The sequence below is a fragment of the Nicotiana attenuata genome, chromosome 3, assembly GCF_001879085.1.
Source record: "Nicotiana attenuata strain UT chromosome 3, NIATTr2, whole genome shotgun sequence".
NCBI classification, from domain to species: domain Eukaryota; kingdom Viridiplantae; phylum Streptophyta; class Magnoliopsida; order Solanales; family Solanaceae; genus Nicotiana; species Nicotiana attenuata.
In genome coordinates, this window is record NC_031991.1 from 35,939,236 (window position 1) to 35,959,153 (window position 19,918).

The 19,918-nt window shown below is 40.0% G+C and overlaps 1 protein-coding gene across 1 annotated transcript; it reads left to right on the top strand.

Moving 5' to 3' along the window:
• LOC109224280 (glycine-rich cell wall structural protein-like) lies at positions 9,022 to 10,083 on the top strand. Its single transcript, XM_019388867.1, has one exon. The coding sequence runs from the start codon at positions 9,022 to 9,024 to the stop codon at positions 10,081 to 10,083; it is 1,062 nt and encodes a 353-aa protein (XP_019244412.1).

Sequence of the window (19,918 nt, forward strand, 5' to 3'; positions counted from 1 at the left end):
TAACAATATTGCAAGCATCTTTGTAATAACTCTATTACAAAGCAACAAACCTTGACTAACTCTAGTCGAGAAACTAAACCAAACAGTGGTTTAAATATGTCCTACAAAAACACTTCTTGAAAGTAATGTAGGATTACAAATGAAGAACAAATAACAAAGACTCAACAAACCTAAGAACTTAAGATATCTTCAATCTTTGGATCTGGTCCTTGAGGTTGCAGCAGCTTTGTTCTTGAGAGGGGTGGTAGCTAGCACTTGAGAGAATATGATATTTGGATTTGCAAGTGTTAGGCAAATGAAATCCCTTGCCTCATGTTGATAATATGTGTGTGTGAGGTCATCAAGGATGATGCAATAAAAGGTCCTTTAGCTTGGCCTTAGCAAGCTACAGCTGTGCTGCAACACTGCTGCCAGACGGTACAGTGCAGCAGTCTGCCAGACGGTACAGTGCAGCAGCTTTTACAGCTGTAGAGTTGGCTGCACGACGACCAGGGGAACAAATTCCCATCTATTCCCTCTGTTGTTTTCTTATCTTATTTTATTGATAATTGAATCAGACATTTGACTAGTTACTGTGAACGCAGTGGAACTAATTGTATCGGGTTCGAGAAAATGACATAAATCGTCCCTTATCTTTCAGAGTAGATTTATGATAGTCCCTTAAATATGCAATTACCTTTTTTATTCCTTTAAGTATTCAAAAACTTATCAATTTTAGTCTCCATCTACTTTTAACCAAGCACCGTTAGTTTATTTTAACAGCTAGCCCACTTCAGCCTCACGTGACCTTCAAAACATTGAAAACTCGGTCGTCCCCCAATTCTTTCTCTCTCCCCGTTTCTTTTCCCCCCAAAATTACTCTTCTAAAAAAATCCTAACCTCAAATCTACCAAGTGTGGTTTAGAGAAAGGCATCTAGGAAAATGATCTTACGAATTGAAGGTAGTACAGCTCCTCTTTATGGTGAGTTTTCAGTATTAGTGATGTGGGGCTTTGTTTAGTGTTGAAGAATATTTTCAGATGTATTTCTCTGTTGGGGATTTGATGAAATCTCTATGTGAATTTACTCTGTCTCTATTTTTTTAGCTTTATCACCTATATCATATTCTTTACATCTTTAGTGCTTTTGTTTATTGCTGGAAATGGTCCAGATACCAAGCAAATTGCCTGCATGTGCGCTTTTTATTAGTTTATTTCTACCCATGCGTCTCCATCTTTATGTGCTTTTTTTTATTGTTGGGAATGGTCAAAAAGTTATATTTTTAAGTGTATCCTTGAATCTTGCTTTTCATTTTTTCATATTATAGTAAAATATACTAGCTGATATGAATAAAAAAATAAATTTTTCTTTCTCTGTTTTGTTTATCAGACCCTATACAAGACACATCAAAGATTAGCATCAAAGTAAACCACAACGGTGTCATGAAGCACCATCCTCGAAGACATTATGTTGGGGGTCTTGTACAGTTTATCGACTATGTTGATATTTCAGAAATGCAACTATCACAATTCAAGACTATGGCTGCGATATGTGGATATGATAATGATTCAGTCGCATTTTATGGCATAAGTATGGTAGGTTCGGTGAGAAGATGAGACTTATTTCAACCGACCTGGAAGCTAATTTGGTATCTTCGAACATCCCTGTAGATAGTATAATTGAGGTTTTCTTTGAACATTTAGACTCTCATATCGGAGTGTATGTTGAGGCAACTTTCAATGAAGGACAAAATAGCGATATACCAAGTGAACACCAAGAATCTGTTGGAGCAAGAGCTGATTATTCTTCAAGTGCTGATAATTTTGAGGACTCGGATAATGATTTTGAGGATGAAAATGATATCTTAAGAAGGAGTGGAAATGAGGAACATAGATATGAGGTTAGCGAAGAAGTTCGAAAAAAGATGGCTAATGAAGAAGGAGATTCTGATTGTGTTAACTCTGAGGGGTTTAAGAGCTTGGAAAGTGATTCTGATTCTGACAGTCTAAACTTTTCTAAGTTCAATTAGAAAATAGATAGGTTACATCCCGTCTTAGCACTCGAAATGACATTTGAAAATAAGAAGGAGTTCAAGAATGCTGTGACTACTCATGAAGTTAATCAAGGAAAGTATATAGAATGGTGCAAGAATGATATAGAAAGGATAAGAGCAAAATGTGTGAAACCGGATTGCAATTGGGAGATTATGGCTTCTAAAATGTATAGGGATAGCACTTTTCAGATAAAAACATATAATTCCACCCATGATTGTAAGAACTGGAATTATTATAACAATACTATCACATCTTCATTCATTACTAGAAGATATCTTGATGCCATAAAATCAAATAGGAATTGGAAGATCTCCAAATTTAGAGATCATGTGAGTGTACAGTTAAGAGCACATGTGACTTTATCTAAATGTAGAAGGGCAATGAAGAAGGCCATTGCAATTATCGATGGAGATATTTCTGATCAATTCAAATTGGTGTGCAATTATTGCAATGAAATAGTAAGAACAAATCCAAATACTTCTGTCTATATGAAGTTGGTCGAAAATGAGGATCCTAGCAGGCCTAAAAGATTCAGAGATTCTATATTTGTTTTAGTGCTTGCAAAGAAGGTTTCAAGAGTGGTTGCAGAAAAATAGTTGGAGTGGATGGTTGTTGGCTCAAGGGTGTACGGTACTTAGTTATTAACTGCTATTGGGCTTGATCCAAATAATAATATATATCCGATAGCATATGCAATTGTGGAGAAAGAATGTCGCGAGTCATGGGCATGGTTTCTAAATCATTTAAATCTTGACTTGGAGATAGATGATGGAGCTAATTGGACCTTCATGTCAGACAAGCAAAAAGGTTTGATAGAAGCATTTAATGAGGTATTACCATTTGTGGCTCATAGATTTTGTGTGAGACACTTGTATAATAACTTTAAGAGGGCGGGATTTAGTGGTAACACATTGAGAAATGCACTGTGGAAAGCTGCTAGTGCAACAACAGTAAAGTGGTTTGATAAATGCATGCTTGAAATAATTGATTTAGACCCCACATCTGCTTCTTGGTTGAGAGATAAGTCACCTAGTGAATGGTCTAGATCTCACTTTTCTGAAAATGTGAAATGTGATACCTTATTGAATAATATGTGTGAATCTGTTAACAACATGATATTGGAGGCGATGGATAAGCCTATTATCACTCTTTTGGAGAAATTTGATATCTACTTATGACAAGAATGCAAGCAAATAGGGATAAATCTGTCATGTGGAGTTCTGATGATATTTGCCCCAGGATTAAGGATGTGTTGCACAAAAGTCAAGTTGCTGCTGCTGAATATATTCCTAGAAAGGCAAACCAGTGGAACTATGAGCTTATAGGAGCTAGCATAACTGATAATTGGACTGGTGGACTTACTAAATAGCAAATGTAGCTGTAGAAAATAGGATTTGACAGGAATTTCTTGCAAGCATGCCATAGCTGCAATTTGGGCTAAAAATGATAAAATTAATTCTTATGTTGATGACTGATTTAAGGTGGACACCTACAGAAGAATCTATGAATTAGCCATTTTTCCTATGAATGGTCAAAACATGTGGCCACAACATGATAATATTCCTCCTTTACCTCCAAAAATAGTAAGACAAAGTACTAAAGAGAGAAAACAGAAGTTAAGGAGAAAAGAACCAGATGAAGCGGGAGCAAGTACGATAAAAATGAGAAGAAATCAGAAAACTTTAGGATGCAGTATATGTCACAATACTGGACATAACAAAAGTACTTGCAAGTATAATTTGGGCCAGATTGATTCTCAAAATGTTACTCAACAATTCAGGGAATCATCTTCATCATGTCCTCCAACAAAACTACCAGTAATTTCTTGTTTAACTTATAGAATATTACATTCAAATAATTATGTTCAACTTGTGTAATGATATTTTTTATTTGTCCAGGTTCGAAGAGTACCAGAGACCCAAGCTAATATGCACTCAACTCAACAAAGTGAAGTGCTCCAGTTTACTGCAGATGTTGCAGTTTAGTTGCTGATTTTTGGCGTAGTTTGGTGCTGGTTCTGGTGCAGTGTGGTGCTCATTTTTTGTGTAGTTCAGTTGCGGATTTTTGGCGTATATTGGTGCTGGTTCTGGTGCAGTGTGGTGCTCATTTGTTGTGCAGTTCAGTTGCTGATTTTTGCTGTAGTTTGGTTGCTGTTTTCTGCAATTTGATGCTGGTTTTTCTAGTTTTATGCTATTTTTTTGCGATTTTGTGCAGTTTTCTGCAGTTTTCTACAGTTTCATTGATGTAATGACTGTTTATTAACATGAAAATGACACTATATTTTTGGCTCAATTGTGTTCTTTATTTTACAGCAATATTTTCTACAGTTTCAAGATTATTTATTAGCATTCCACTTGCTTAGCATATCACAACAACTCAAATAAATGGCCAATGGCATATGTACTCAGAATAAATAAAATATAGTCAGCCGTTGTAACACTATCATTATATAATTAAGTACAAAGGACTATTATCCTTGCAATTAAGTAGAAAAGACTATTATCCTTGCTTGCCTTTCAACTATTAATCTAAAGTGAACCACAAAATACAACTACACATTGAGAAAGACAACTGCAATATTTATTATTTAGCTGAACAACTGTAATTTTGCATCACGATCGGAGGCCCTTATCTCGGACAGACTTTAGCCATGATTTGCATCTGCCAAAGCTTCAAATTCAATATCTAGTTCCGGTGCTAGGACAGAGCCAAGGGGCAGACTATCATCATGGCATCCAATAGCTACACTTATTCAAAGGGAAAAAGGGTTGGACCGGCGATAAAGAGATGTTATGGGCCGCTTTAAACCCTACAAGAAATAGGGCGGTAGCTCTATCCCTAACTCCACCGGTTCCCGTTCTCCGTCGCTGCCTTCGCCGCCACCCACTGCTCCGATAAGATAAAAAAGAAACGGGGAGAGAGAAACAATTTGGGGGAAAATAAGAAACGGGGAGAGAGAAATAAAAGACAAAGCGCTAAATTATTTTATGTTTTGGCGTTAGGGCAAGCTGTTAAAATAAACTGGCGGTGCCTGGTTAAAAAGTAGACAGAGACTAAAATTGATAAGTTTTGAATACTTAAAGGACTAAAAACAGTAAGTGCATATTTAAGGGACTATCATAAACCTACTCTGAAAGATAAGGGGCGATTTATGTCATTTCCTCTTCTCAAGTTTCTTATCTAGTTCTCTCATGAAGTTTGTCAAATCATCAAAATAAATGATACATAACTTATCATAAAATTCCTTAATAAACACTTCTTGTATTCATTTGCTTAGCTCGTAAAATGGTAGGACAACGCGTTTCCTTATTTCTTAATTGCTATGTACATTAACTTATTATTGATTGTCACACGCTCACGCTCTAATCTTCTTGTACGATTGTGATTTGTGCCCAAACAATCATTAATTACTTTAATGCTATGCCAACTTCCAAGTTCCAATACTAATTAATATCTTCCAGTCAATTTTATATTATAGGTCTTTCGACACAATTTCCTTTTATGTAAGTTTAGCTATATTCGTTCCTTGTACACTATTAAGTACTTATAATAGTGAAACTGATAACTTTTTTTCCTTTTTTTTTAATTTTTTCATATTAAGCCATCGACCCAGGCTTTCAGCTCCTGTGGTAATGAGGAATTTGATATTAACCCCTACCTAATTTTATTAAATAACCAAAAGTTGAGCACAAAGGAGGGCATAAGCCTGCAAAAAGTAATACATAACAGAGAAATAATTAATAACAGATCTAACCAAGTACATATGACAGATCCAAAAGAGTTTCTTTGGTCTGTCATATGTGCTAACTCCCAAAAGAAACTATTATTAAATCTAATATAACACATAATAAAGGGATAAATAGATAATATCAAAGCTTGAGGCCATGTAATCGGTTTCTGGAGAGTGAAACTGATTACTTAAAAATAAGATAAACAAGTATATTACAACAGATAAAACTGCAATGGTAAAAATTCTTTACACTCAACATAATTTTAATATAATAAGACTCAATATTTAAAACCCTACTTAATTTATATTGTGTGTCCACCCTCAGAGATAGATTTGGCTAACGTCTTCTTATACTTAAAACATCACAGCTCAATAATTTATTTATTTTTAATTTAAACAGCTCAATAAATTTAAACTGCACAAGTAGTTAATTACGAGTACACTTAATTAAAGAGGAGCTGATGCGCCTAACTCCTTTATTGTTTCTTAAATTTTACTTACTCCTTTCATTAAATTGAAAAGAGTTCATTTAATGTTTATCTCAACTTTTCTTGTTTTCTGTTTTTTTCTCTTTTTATATTTTTTCTATGTTGTATCCTCCTTAAATCTTGGTTGATATAGTATTGCTTGAGACATGTATTGATGAGAGACAGTAAGCATCTTGCTGAGATGTGCGCAAATTGACGTGAAAACCACTAGATACGACACAAATGAACTCTTTCCTTCGGTCTATATATTGATTGGTAGAATCCCTCGATACATGTACTGATAGGAGATCATAATCTCATCGTAGATTAGTCAAAATATGCACAAACTGGTTAGAATATTACTGGTAACTTTTTTTTTTTTTTTTTTTTTTTTTTTTTTGTAAACTAAAGTCGGAGTAACAATAAAGTTATTTACGTGTGACCTATAGGTCAGGGATTCGAGCCGTAGAAACATCCCCTAATACTTGCATTAGGATAAGCTGTCTACATCAATCCTTTTCTGAACTCTGAGTGAACGCGGAATGCCTTGTGTACCGGACTAGCCTTGTTTTAAAATAAAGTCATAAACGAAAAGGGAAAAAAAGGGCCAAATACATATACAACCCATTCAACTTGGTACCATTTTTCATTTTGGCACTCTATCTCAACCTTGTTTCATTTTAGCCCTCCAACTCTATTTTATACGTTCCATTTTGGCACTCCAACTCTATTTCTTATGTTCCACTTTAACACAAAAGCCGAAACCAGTGCAAAAAATATAGCGCGTGTGTATACACAAATTTGAGGTGTAAAAAATATCCCATTAAATGTCGCCACCTGATTTTTTCATCCATGTCAAACGGGTCAATACTAAAATACCTGAACCCGACCGTATTTGGGTAAAATTAAGTCCGCTTTTTATTTACACAAGAAAATGACAACACTGAAAATGAAATCCGAAAATGGCTCTCTTACTTTGTCAAATTTACACCCACAAGAGCGTCGACTTGGATTTCTTGGTGTCCATGATACTTTCAGTTCAACTTGAAATCCACAAGAACAAATATTCATTCCATTATGAAAAAATAATTTTATTTGAGACATGGATTCACTTCAAACTTCAAGCTTAGATGAAGTAAACCCACAAAAAAAAAAAAAACAGAATAAATAAACGAACAATAAAATTGCAAAAGTTTGAAATTTTCTGGATGGCCAGGTATGAAATCGGCAGATGAAAGCTTTGGAACTTCGAGAATGAAGATGGGGCAACAATGGATGAAAAAATACAGTTAGGTTCGGGTATTTTAATATTGACCCGTTGGACATGGATGAAAAAATCAGGTGACAATATTTAATTGGATATTTATTACACCTCAGATTTGTGTATACACATGCGCTATATATTGTGCACTGGTTTCAGCTTTTATGATAAAGTGGAACATAAGAAATAGAGTTGGAGGACCAAAATGGAACATATAAAATAGAGTTGGAGGACCAAAATGGAACAAAGTTGAGATTGAGTGCCAAAATAAAATTTGGGCCAAGTTTAATGGGCTGTATTTGGCCCAAAAAAAAAAAAAAAAAAGAGAGTGACAGGAACATAAGTCATGCTTCATAATGGCCATGCATACTTTGGACCATGGAATTTTTCAAACAAGTAGCTATCTACTGTGTCAGAAAGGGAAAGATAAAGTTCAAACTGTTGGCTGGAAATAATTTAATTTATCCATTAATAGCATGCAGAAGACCAAGTAAATAAGAGCCCATTAAATACAATAGCATGCAACGCCTAACGCATAAACTTGACGGATATATCATATTACTCTCTGATTCAGAAGGTTTCAGAAGTCAAACAATTATATTTAAAAAGACCTACGGGAAGAATGAGCTTTATAACATTTTAATACTAATTACAGTAGTATTTAACTTCTTTGCATAGACAATGTAGTATAATATTTGTATGCTATCAAATTAAGTTACTTACAATCAAATATTACCTTATAACTCGGGAAATAAAGTAGATAATCCGAACCGCTAAAACTGTTATTGAAAAAGAAAAAAAAAGGACAGTTCGGTGCACTAAGCTCTCGCTATGCGCGGAGGTCTGGAGAAAGGTCGAACCACAGGGGTCTATTGTATGCAGCCTTACCCTGCATTTTTGCAAGAGGCATGTTTCCACGGTTTGAACTCGTGACCTCCTGGTCACATGACAACAACTTTACCGCTAAACTGTTATAATAGGTTAAATTATACTGAGAGCAGGGACGGAGCCACCATGTTAGTTGCGGGCTCGGCCGAACCCAATAGTTTTTGTTCAAACCTTGTATTTGTATTAAGAAGTTCAATGAATATGTACACATTATTAATTTAGAACTCAATAACTTAAAAGAATTATTATCCCGAACTTATAAAGTTCAAATCCTAGCTCCGCCACTATATTAGAGTATATAAATTTTCTGTTAGTGTATATACTTAAATATTTTGGATAAATTCATAATAAATGAGAGACACCCTAAAAGTCAAATCTCCCAGAACGAAAATTAAAGCAGTAATGAAAATAGTGCTGTCTTTTGACTTAGTAAGTGTGTGCGGGAGAGGGGCAGTTGCCAAAATTTAATCCTTTGTCCAATTGCAGAGCAACAAGCATTTACTCAATAGAAGGTGACAGTTGAGTTATAAGTGGACCTACCATGTGATTTTCTTGTACTATATAATAGGATCATATACTAAACATTCTTGCATGTCAAGTGTTCTATTATTCTTTTTATTGAAGGTTTAAGTTGGAGTCATAATGGGTTTATCTGCACGTAGTGTTGGGGTGTTTATTCTTTTGCTTTTGTTTGTTGTTGAGTCTGTGGTGTTTGCTGATGTTAATAAGGGAGATGAAGATGAGAAGTTCTTGTTTAAGCATCGTCGTTTTGGGGATCGTATTGGTGGGGGTTTAGGGCATGGGATTTATAGTAAAGGGTTTAGACATGGCGGAGGTCTTGGCCTTGGTGGAGGTGGTGGTCTTGGTGGTGGTGGTGGTCTTGGTGGAGGAGCTGGTGGAGGTCTAGGTGGAGGTGCTGGTGGTGGCTTGGGAGGTGGAGGTGGCCTTGGAGGAGGAGCTGGTGGAGGTCTAGGTGGAGGTGCTGGTGGTGGCTTGGGAGGTGGAGGTGGTCTTGGTGGGGGTGCTGGTGGTGGTCTTGGTGGTGGTGCAGGTGGTGGATTAGGAGGCGGTGCAGGTGGTGGTCTAGGAGGTGGTGCAGGTGGTGGTGGTGGTTTAGGAGGCGGTGCAGGTGGTGGCCTAGGAGGTGGTGCAGGTGGTGGTGGTGGCCTAGGAGGTGGTGCAGGTGGCGGCCTAGGAGGTGGTGCAGGTGCAGGTGGTGGCTTAGGAGGTGGTGCAGGTGGTGGTCTTGGAGGTGGTGCGGGTGGTGGTCTAGGAGGAGGTGGGGGAGCCGGTGGAGGACTTGGTGGAGGTGGTGGACTAGGAGGAGGTGCTGGTGGCGGAGCTGGTGGAGGCATTGGAGGAGGAGCAGGAGGAGGTGGAGGACTTGGAGGAGGTGCTGGTGGAGGCATTGGAGGAGGGGTAGGAGGAGGTGGCGGAGCTGGAGGAGGCATAGGTGGGGGAGCCGGTGGTGGTGCTGGAGGTGGTTTTGGTGCAGGTGGAGGTGCTGGAGGTGGTATTGGTGGTGGTGCCGGTGGTGGTGGAGGATTCGGTGGAGGAGGAGGTGGTGGCATTGGTGGTGGTGGAGGTGCAGGAGGAGGGTTTGGAGCAGGTGGAGGCTTTGGAGCCGGTGCTGGTGCCGGTATAGGAGGTGGCGGCGGTGGCGGCTTTGGTGGTGGAGGAGGCATTGGTGGTGGTCTTCATTGATCAACAAAGCTTCAATGTTCTTGGATGAAATAAGCCATATTGTAATGTTTACTCTTGGAAGTGCTCTATTATCGCTTTTAAATTAAGCCGTTAATTAGAGTACTTTTTATTTAGTTGTTATTCTTTTGTGAAACTTGTTGAAAAATGTTATTCCTACTAATTAAACAAGTCTATAAGCTATCATATTTATAGTGTGTTTTTTGTTGAGTTAAAAGTAAAAGCTTCTTGTCCATCTTGCTTTAAAAGCTCATGGACTATAGGTGCAATGCCCAATCCTTTCATTAATAAGATATATCTCTTGCCAAGTGTATTAATCTATTAGCTCCTTTTCTGTTTTGGATTCTTCATTCTTATTATTATTATTTTTTAAATTGAAGTATAAACCCTGAAAATTTGCATGGAAATGGAAACTAATAATAAGCTATGAATTGTGGGCAGGCGATCAAATTAAATACAAGATAACATGGGTGAAAATACATTTTTTGGCTTTTTAATTACTCCTGAAAATACAAAATAATCTTTATAGCTAAATCAAACCACTTAATCGTGTTAATAAGGGGTTACTCCTATAATAATTTACCCAATAAATAAATTACTGCATGTAATATGTTGTAGAAAATACAGCAAAATCTAGTGAGATAGAAAGGAGAGACAAATCGGGGAGTTATATGGAAATTTAGAAACATTGCACTAACTCCTAATTTGTTGTTAATATACATCCATTTTTTTATTAGTTAGTATATATGCTTCTACATAGTCTGATCATTGGTTAAAATTACCTTTTATTATACGTTATACAGTGTATAGCAAGAATTGCACGCATAAGCTAAATAATATAGAAAATATAATGCTTTCAGCCATGTAAAGCATTTTAAAGAGTATGCTAAAGGATTGTCCAATTATAAAAACTGCAGTTAGTGCACTTGTATTCCTTAATGACAATATGTATTGAAGTGGTGTGTGGAAAATATAGTTTACGAAATATAGTTCAAGTATATAAACCATATTAATTAGTTACTACTTTTTGCGACGAAACAATAAATTAATTAATTAGGTGACTAAGCACTCTAAGTCTCTAATGGCTAATTCTACTTATGCAGGAATAAATTACTACTAAATGAAAAGTCAAATATATGTAATAAGAGTGATTTTGTTTATTTTCATGTTCCACGTATAACATAAGAGAGAATTATAAAATTTTTATTTCGAATTCAAAAATTCTAATGCTATAATTTACATAATATTTTAGGACTCTGAATTAAACTACTCAAAATTTTATATTATAAAATAGTCTTTTATAACAAGATCTAGTGTAATATTTTGCAAACACATGGCTAACATCTTGTTAATTTGAAAACTCTTTGCCAATATCAATGTAAATAAATACTACAAATAAATGTTGCAGTCCTAAATCCTAATGTTGTCGTCTCTACCAATTTAACCGGGCCGATCCGATTCACTTTCTTATAGGGGACGGTTCGGATTTACCCGTTAATCAAAACATGTTAACTCAACCTGGACCCTTAACTCTTAACCCCTTAACTCAAGCCCTAATGGCCCGAATCTAATTTAATTAAAAAAGTTAAAAAATTAATAAATGACAAAATTTTCAAACTTTATGTTTAATGAGTTGATAGAACCTAATGACGTGCAACTTTTGTCGTGTCGCTTTCGTTGGCCACAAATGTGTCACGATCCATTTCCACAACAGGTCATGATGACACCCAACACCATTGCCGGGCAAGCCAACGCGAAAAAATACTGATTAGACTTTCATTTACCTTTACCCCGAACTAGTGGAATAATTCTTTAACTTGAAACAAAAATCAAAAATGATTAATAAAGTCATGATAATCATACAACCCCAAAATAATACAGTCTACTAATGTGTGTGCCAGGACCTGGTGTCACAAGCTGTGGGCAACTAGTAGAATATACAAAAGAATCACACTATCCTACTGTCTGAAGCGGAATAGACAGCAAAAGAAACTACATAAGAAAGACTTCTTCAAGCTGCGGAACGGCATGGAAGGGAAGCAGCTCACTGTAGAAGTCTCGAGTCCGCTCAGAGACACGCACCAGACTGGTAGCCAGATACACCTGCCTCAGACCCTGTACAATCAAGTACAGAAGTGTAGTATGAGTACATAAATAATATGTACCCAGTAAGTATCCCGTCTAATCTCGAAGAAGTAGAGACGAGAGGTCGACTTGACACTTACTAGGGTCAAACAATGTAAGAAGAGTTTATAAATAGCATGGATAGCACACGTCATTAGCTTTTTAAAAAAGAAATCATGAAATAACAGCTCCTTCCCAAGTATTATCATGGATATTCATCTATATTTCAAACAGATATGAAATTCAGTCCTCAGAGAAATGCCAAGCAAAACATGCGCAAGTAACACCGTGGGACGTACGGTCCGATCCAACATAAAATAAATTGTGCACTGCCGAGGGTCGAACGGCTCGAACCATAGATGCATCTATTACCCCGCTCGCGAATCATCCATGCGACGCGATCAAATATAAATAAACTCATCAACAAGCAAACAATAATATATACATCTGAGGAGTAGTTATTCACAGGAATACCCAATATTCTCTTTTAAAAGACCAAACAGGATAAGGTTCCTTCACTAGTCTAATTTACCTTAATCAAAATAGCTTATACGAATCCGAATTTATCATCAAATTACAAGAATATCACGTAGAGCATGCTTATGGGTCCTAGACTACCCGAACTTAACATAATAGCCGCTACGTACGGACTCTCGTCACCTAGTACGTACGTAGCCCCCGCATATAATGGCAATTAATTCAATTATTATACCTATGGTGATAATTCCCTCTTACAAAGTTAGAAAGGAGACTCACCTCGCTCCAAAGTGCACTTCCAATTCAAAGAACAAGTCCAACCCCTCAATTCGGAGCCGAACGATCCCAAACTAATTAAATGAAATAAAAACTAGTCAATATAGACTCACAAGATCGAATTCTAGCTATTTAAGAAATTTCCCAACTCTTAACACAAGTTTCCTAAAATCCGACCCGGGCCCACATGCCCGGATTCCGAGATTTTTCGAAGGAAGTTATTCTCTACATCCTAAAAATCAACAATATATGATTTCTAATTTATTCCATAACAAATTTCGTTGTTAAATCTAACTTTTATTAAAACCCTAGGTTTTTGCTCTAACCCCATGATTTCACCTTAATACCAGTGTTTAATCTACCTAGGACATAAGTAATAAACTAGAAATGGGTAGGACTAACTTACCTCCAGATGCTTGGTGAAGGTTTTCTTCCAAGAGCTCTAAAATCGCCAATGGAGGAGTAAAAAGTGTCAAAAATGGGTTTGGAACCCGTATTTAATGAACCTCACTGGTTCAGTGATTTCTGCATCTGCGGTCAGGGGACCGCATATGCGGTCCCGCATCTGCGAGAAAGGGACCACATCTGCGGAATGGGGCGAAAGAGCTGGGACCGCTTCTGCTGTCTCAAGGGCGCACCTGCGGAGCCGCTTTTGCGGCTGGGGAGCCGCTTCTGCGGTTCCTGGCCTCCTTACTCTAGGCCGCTTCTGCGATTAAAGGACCGCTTCTGCGGTCTCGCACCTGTGGTCCAACAATCACAGGTGCGGTTATGACAGAAGCAGCAAACTTCAGTCCTTTTTCAAATTTCCACTTCACTCGAGCCTCGTCCGTTTGACGCTCGGGGCTCCCGAGCCCCGCCCGAACATACCGACAAGTCTGAAATCACGAGACGGACCTACTCGAACCTTCGGAACACCCGGAACAACGCCAAATCTAGGAATCACCCCCTAAAACCAAATGGATCAAACTTATGAACTTCAAGTTCTTAATTTTCCTCCAACGGGCCAAAACGCCCTTAAACTACTCGGATTAACGCCAAATTTTGCGGGTAGGTCTTAAATGATATTTCGGACTTGTACCGGGCTTTGGAACTAACTTACGAGCCCGATACTCATGAAATCACTCATTAGTTAGTTTCTTTAAATCCTTAATATTTCAGATTAACAATTTCTAATAAAAATTCATTACTCGGGCTAGGGACCTCGGAATTCGATCCCGGGCATACGCCCAGGTCCCATATTTTCCCGCGGATCCTCCGGAACCGTCAAAATACGAATCCGTGCCCGTTTGCCCAAAATGTTGACCGAAAGTCAAACTTAGCCTTTTAAGAAAATCCTGAAGAGTTAGATGTGCATATTTCAAATCCAAATTTCTTCTAAATCCCGAACCAACCATCCCCGCAGGTCATAATTTAGTTAAAGCGGCACGAAGAGTTTTATTTGGAGGAACGGGGTTCTAAAAAGGCAAACGACCGGTCGGGTCATTACATCCTCCACCTCTTAAACAAACGTTCGTCCTCGAACGGGCATAGAAAGATATCTGAAGTGCTGAATAGATGAGGGTATCTGCTCCGCATGTCCTCCTCGGACTCCCAGGTCGCTTCCTCGATTGGTTGGCCCCTCCACTGGACCCACACTGCAGAAATCCTCTTGGACCTCAACTGGCGATCCTGTCTATCAATGATGTCAACCGGCTCCTCTTCATAACCCAAACTCTCATCCAGCTGAATGTTACTGAAGTCTAACACATGGGACAGGTCGGGATGATACTTCCGAAGCATCGATACATGAAAAACCAGATGAACTCCCGATAAGCTGGGGGTAAGGCAAGCTCATAGGCAACCTCCCCAACTCGCCTCAACACCTCAAAGGGCCCAATAAACCTTGGGCTCAGCTTGCCCTTCTTCCCGAACCTCATAATACCCTTCATTGGCGAGACCTTCAAGAGAACCTTCTCGCCAACCATGAATGATACATCTCGCACCTTCTGATCCACGTAACTCTTCTGTCTGGACTGAGCTGTGCGAAGCCTCTCCTGAATCAACCTTACCTTATCCAAGGCATCCTGTACCAAATTTGTACCATATAACTTAGCCTCGCTAGGATCGAACCACCCGATAGGAGAACGACAACGGCGACCATATAAAGCCTCGTATGGAGCCATCTCTATGCTGGACTGATAGCTATTGTTGTATGCAAACTCCACCAAGGGCAAGAACTGGTCCCACTGCCCCCCAAAGTCAATCACACAGGCCCTAAGCATGTCCTCCAGAATCTGAATCGTCCGCTCGGACTGTCCGTCGGTCTGAGGATGGAATGCTGTGCTAAGCTCTACGCGGGTCCCCAACTCACTATGAACGGCTCTCCAGAAATGGGAAGTGAACTGAGAGCCTCTATCTGATATAATGGAAACAGGCACACCGTGCAATCAGACTATCTCCCCGAATATAAATCTGAGCATACCTCTCTGCTGTATACATAGTCGCCACTGGAATAAAGTGGGCCGACTTGGTCAACCTATCAACGATGACCCATACTGAATCAAACTTCTACAAGGTCCACGGCAACCCAACTATGAAATCCATGGTAATGCGCTCCCACTTCCACTCTGGTATAGGCATCTGCTGAAGTAGGCCACCCGGTCTCTGATGTTCATACTTGACATGCTGGAAGTTCAAACACCTAGCCACATACTCCACTATGTCTTTCTTCATCCTCCGCCATCAATAATGTTGCCTCAAGTCACGATACATCTTCGTAGCCCCCGAGTGGATGGAATACCGCGAACTATGTGCCTCCTCTAGTATCCTCTCCCTCAGACCATCAACATTAGGAACACATAGACGACCCTGGAGCCGCAAAGCACCATCCTCACCAATAGAAACCTCCTTGGCACCTCCCTGAAGCACCGTCTCTTTCTGAGAACCGCCAGATGTGGATTATCGAACTGTCGGGCCTTTATCTCCCCCGATAATGAAGACTGAGCAACCATACAAGCAAGAACCCTGCTGGGCTCCGAAATGTCCAACCTCACTAGTCTGTTAGCCAAGGACTGAATGTCCCAAGCTAGTGGCCTCTCCCCTGCTGGAATGAATGCCAAGCTACCCATACTCTCTGCCTTCCTGCTTAAGGCATCCACGACCACATTCGCCTTGCCCGGATGATAAAGAATGGTGATGTCATAATCCTTCAGTAACTCAAGCAAACCTGCGCTGCCTCAAATTAAGATCTCTCTGCTTGAATAAATACTGCAAGCTACAATGATCAGTATAAACCTCGCACGACGCCCTATACAGGTAGTGCCTCCATATCTTAAGAGCATGAACAATTGCCGCCAACTCCAGATCGTGCACAGGATAATTTTATCATGAACCTTCAGCTGACGGGAGGCATATGCAATAACTCACCCCTCCTGCATCAATACACAACCCAAGCCAACACGCGAAGCGTCACAATACACTATATACATCCCTGAACCGGAAGGCAACACAAGAACTGGTGCTGTAGTCAAGGCTATCTTGAGCTTCTGGAAGCTCGCCTCGCAATCATCAGACCAATGGAAAGGAGCATCCTTCTGGGTCAATCTAGTCAGAGGTGATGCAATAGATGAAAAGCCCTGCACGAATCGCCTGTAATAACCTGCCAACCTCAGGAAACTCCTGATCTCGGTCACTTAAGTAGGGCGTGGCCAATTCTGAAGTATATATTTCAAAAGCCCATGCCGACCGGAAAGTTGGACAAATGGAAGATATTGTTGAGTGAGTTCGATATCGTCTACGTAACTCAAAAGGCGGTCAAAGGACAAGAATTGGCAGATCATCTCGCTGAGAATCCCGTGGGAGGAGAATACGAACCCTTGAAAACGTATTTTCCTGATGAAGAAACGTCGTTTGTAGGAGAGGACATTACTGAAGCATACGACTGTTGGAGGATGTTCTTTGACGGAGCTGCAAATTTCAAAGGAGTAGGCATTGGAACAGTTTTGGTATCAGAAATAGGTCAACATTATCCGGTATCTGCTAAACTCAGATTTCCCTGCACTAACAACATGGTGGAGTATGAAACCTGCATATTAGGACTCAACATGGCAATCGACATGAACATTCAAGAGCTACTAGTAATTGGGGATTCAAATTTTCTTGTGCACCAGGTACAAGGAGAGTGGGCCACCAAGAATTCCAAGATATTGACGTATCTGCACCACGTGCAGGAATTGAGAAAGAGGTTTACCAAGATAGAGTTTCGGCATGTACCCAGAATTCAGAATGAGTTTGCCGATGCATTGTCCACTTTGTCATCTATGATACAACATCCGGACAAGAACTTCATTGATCCCATCCCAGTAAAGGTCCATAATCAACCGGCTTATTGTGCTCACGTCGAGGAAGAGACAGATGGAAAGCCTTGGTTACATGACATCAAGGAGTATTTGGCGAAAGGAGAATATCCAGAGCATGCAAACCCCACTAAGAAATGCACACTTCGGAGATTGTCCAATCACTTCTTCCACAGCGGAGGAAATTTGTACAGGAGAACTCCTGATTTAGGATTGCTAAGATGTGTCGACGCAAAAAAAGCTTCTAAGCTACTTGAGGAGATACATGCTGGGACCTGCGGCTCGCATATGAATAGCTTTGTCATGGCCAAAAAGATACTCAGGGCCGGTTACTTTTGGATGACCATGGAGACCGACTGCGTCCAGTATGTCCGCAAATGCTACCAATGTCAAGTGCATGCTGATATGATAAAAGTCCGCCAAATGAGCTCAATGCAACAAGCTCGCCTTGGCCATTCGCCGCCTGGGAAATGGATGTCATTGGTCCGATTGAGCCCACTGCTTCAAACGGACACAGGTTTATTCTGGTAGCCATTGATTACTTCACAAAATGGGTAGAGGCTATATCTTATAAAGCTGTAACCAACAAAGTCGTCACAGACTTTGTCAAAGACCGTATTGTTTGCCGATTCGGAGTTCCCGAGTCCATTGTCACTGATAATGCCGCCAACCTCAACAGTGATTTGATGAAAGCCATGTGTGAAACTTTCAAAATCAAGCACAAGAATTCCACAGCCTATAGACCTCAGATGAATGGAGCCGTGGAAGCCGCCAACAAAAACATCAAAAAGATACTGAGAAAGATGGTTGAAAACCACAAACAATGGCATGAGAAGCTACCTTTTGCTCTATTGGGATACCGCACTACAGTTCGCACGTCAACCGGAGCAACTCCCTACATATTGGTTTATGGCACTGAAGCTGTCATCCCAGCCGAGGTAGAAATTGCTTCTTTAAGGATTATACAGGGAGCCGAACTCAGCGATGCAGAATGGATAAGAAGTCCTATGAACAATTGGCCCTTATCGATGGAAAGAGGATGAACACAGTGTGTCACGGTCAGCTTTACCAGAACAGAATGTCCAGAGCTTTCAACAAAAGGGTCAAACCAAGATAATTTGCACCAGGACAGCTGGTGCTGAAGAAGATCTTCCCACATCAAGATGAAGCCAAGGGGAAATTCTCGCCCAACTAGCAAGGTCCGTTCATGGTTCACAGGGTGCTGACAGGAGGAGCACTCATACTTGCAGAAATGGACGGAGAAATTTGGCCAAAACCAATCAATTCAGACACAGTCAAAAGATACTATGCTTAGATTATTTGTATTTCCTCATCTGTTGTAATTGAACTACGCTTGACCTGATTCCCGTTTAAGAGGGGATATGTAGGCAGCCTTATGGGTTCGTTCATATCATAATAAAATTTCAATCCTCCCCCCCCACCCCAAGATCAGAAACTGGGGTGGAATTTTGAGAAGGATTCTTAAAATTCCCCCTCCCCCCAGCCAACGCCAATATATGTCAGACAGTCAGAAATTGATTAAGAAACAGGGGCAGAATTTTGAGAAGGATTCTCAAAATTCCGAAGAAGGTTCAACAAGGCTCATTACTCGCAAGCGGCCGAAAGATCATCTACCAAACTAGGGCAGAATTTTGAGGAGGACCCTCAAAATTCTAACATAAGAAGTTGCAGTGTCTCTGAAATGTGTTACAGTCACTAGTTCATCTAAAATTACTTGATATTTCAATATGTTTCTAAATGACTTTATTTTTTATCAATAATTGCATATTTTCGAAAACTCTATTTTCGTAACAGTCAGGTTACCCAGGAAACTCAAAAGGCCTCCAGAACGGAGCAAAGAAAGGTCATCGGACAGAAGCACGAACCAACCTCCCCCCCCCCCCCACAAAACTTATAATTTTTTTTTGAACACAGCTACATCTGACATAGCAATACGTCCGCAAATATGTACACGTAACAAGATCACTATCAATCAGTCCATCAGATACCGAATATATCTCTAGCTATGACATATGCTACTCTTATTTGCTACTCGCTCTTTGCATGGGACTAAGCCCTGTCCTGCATACCTGCATGAGGCTAATCCTTGCCTCCCTACCTTGCATAAAGATAATCCTTGCCTCCCCATCTGCACGAGGCTAATCCCTGCCTCCATTTGCATGGGGCTAATCCTTGCCTCACCATTTGCATGAGGCTAATCCTTGCCTCCCCACCTATATGAGGCTAATCCTTGCCTCCCTACCTTGCATGAGGCTAATCCTTGCCTCCCCACCTGCATGAGGCTAATCCTTGCCTCCCTACATTGCACGAGGCTAATCCTAGCCTCCATATTTGCATGAGGCTAATCCTTGCCTTCCATATCTGCATGAGGCTAATCCTTGCCTCCCATATCTGCATGAGGCTAATCCCTGCCTCCCTAATTGCATGAGGCTAATCCCTGCCTCCCCGTCTGCATGAGGCTAATCCTTGCCTCCATACTTGCATGAGGCTAATCCTTGCCTCCCCACCTGCATAAGGCTAATCCTTGCCTCCCTACCTTGCACGAGGCTAATCCTAGCCTCCCTATTTGCATGAGGCTAATCCTTGCCTCCCTATCTGCATGAGGC

What these genes read in the sequence shown, in the direction of transcription:
- LOC109224280 (XM_019388867.1), top strand. Translation starts at nt 9,022, where the DNA reads ATGGGTTTATCTGCACGTAGTGTTGGGGTGTTTATTCTTTTGCTTTTG.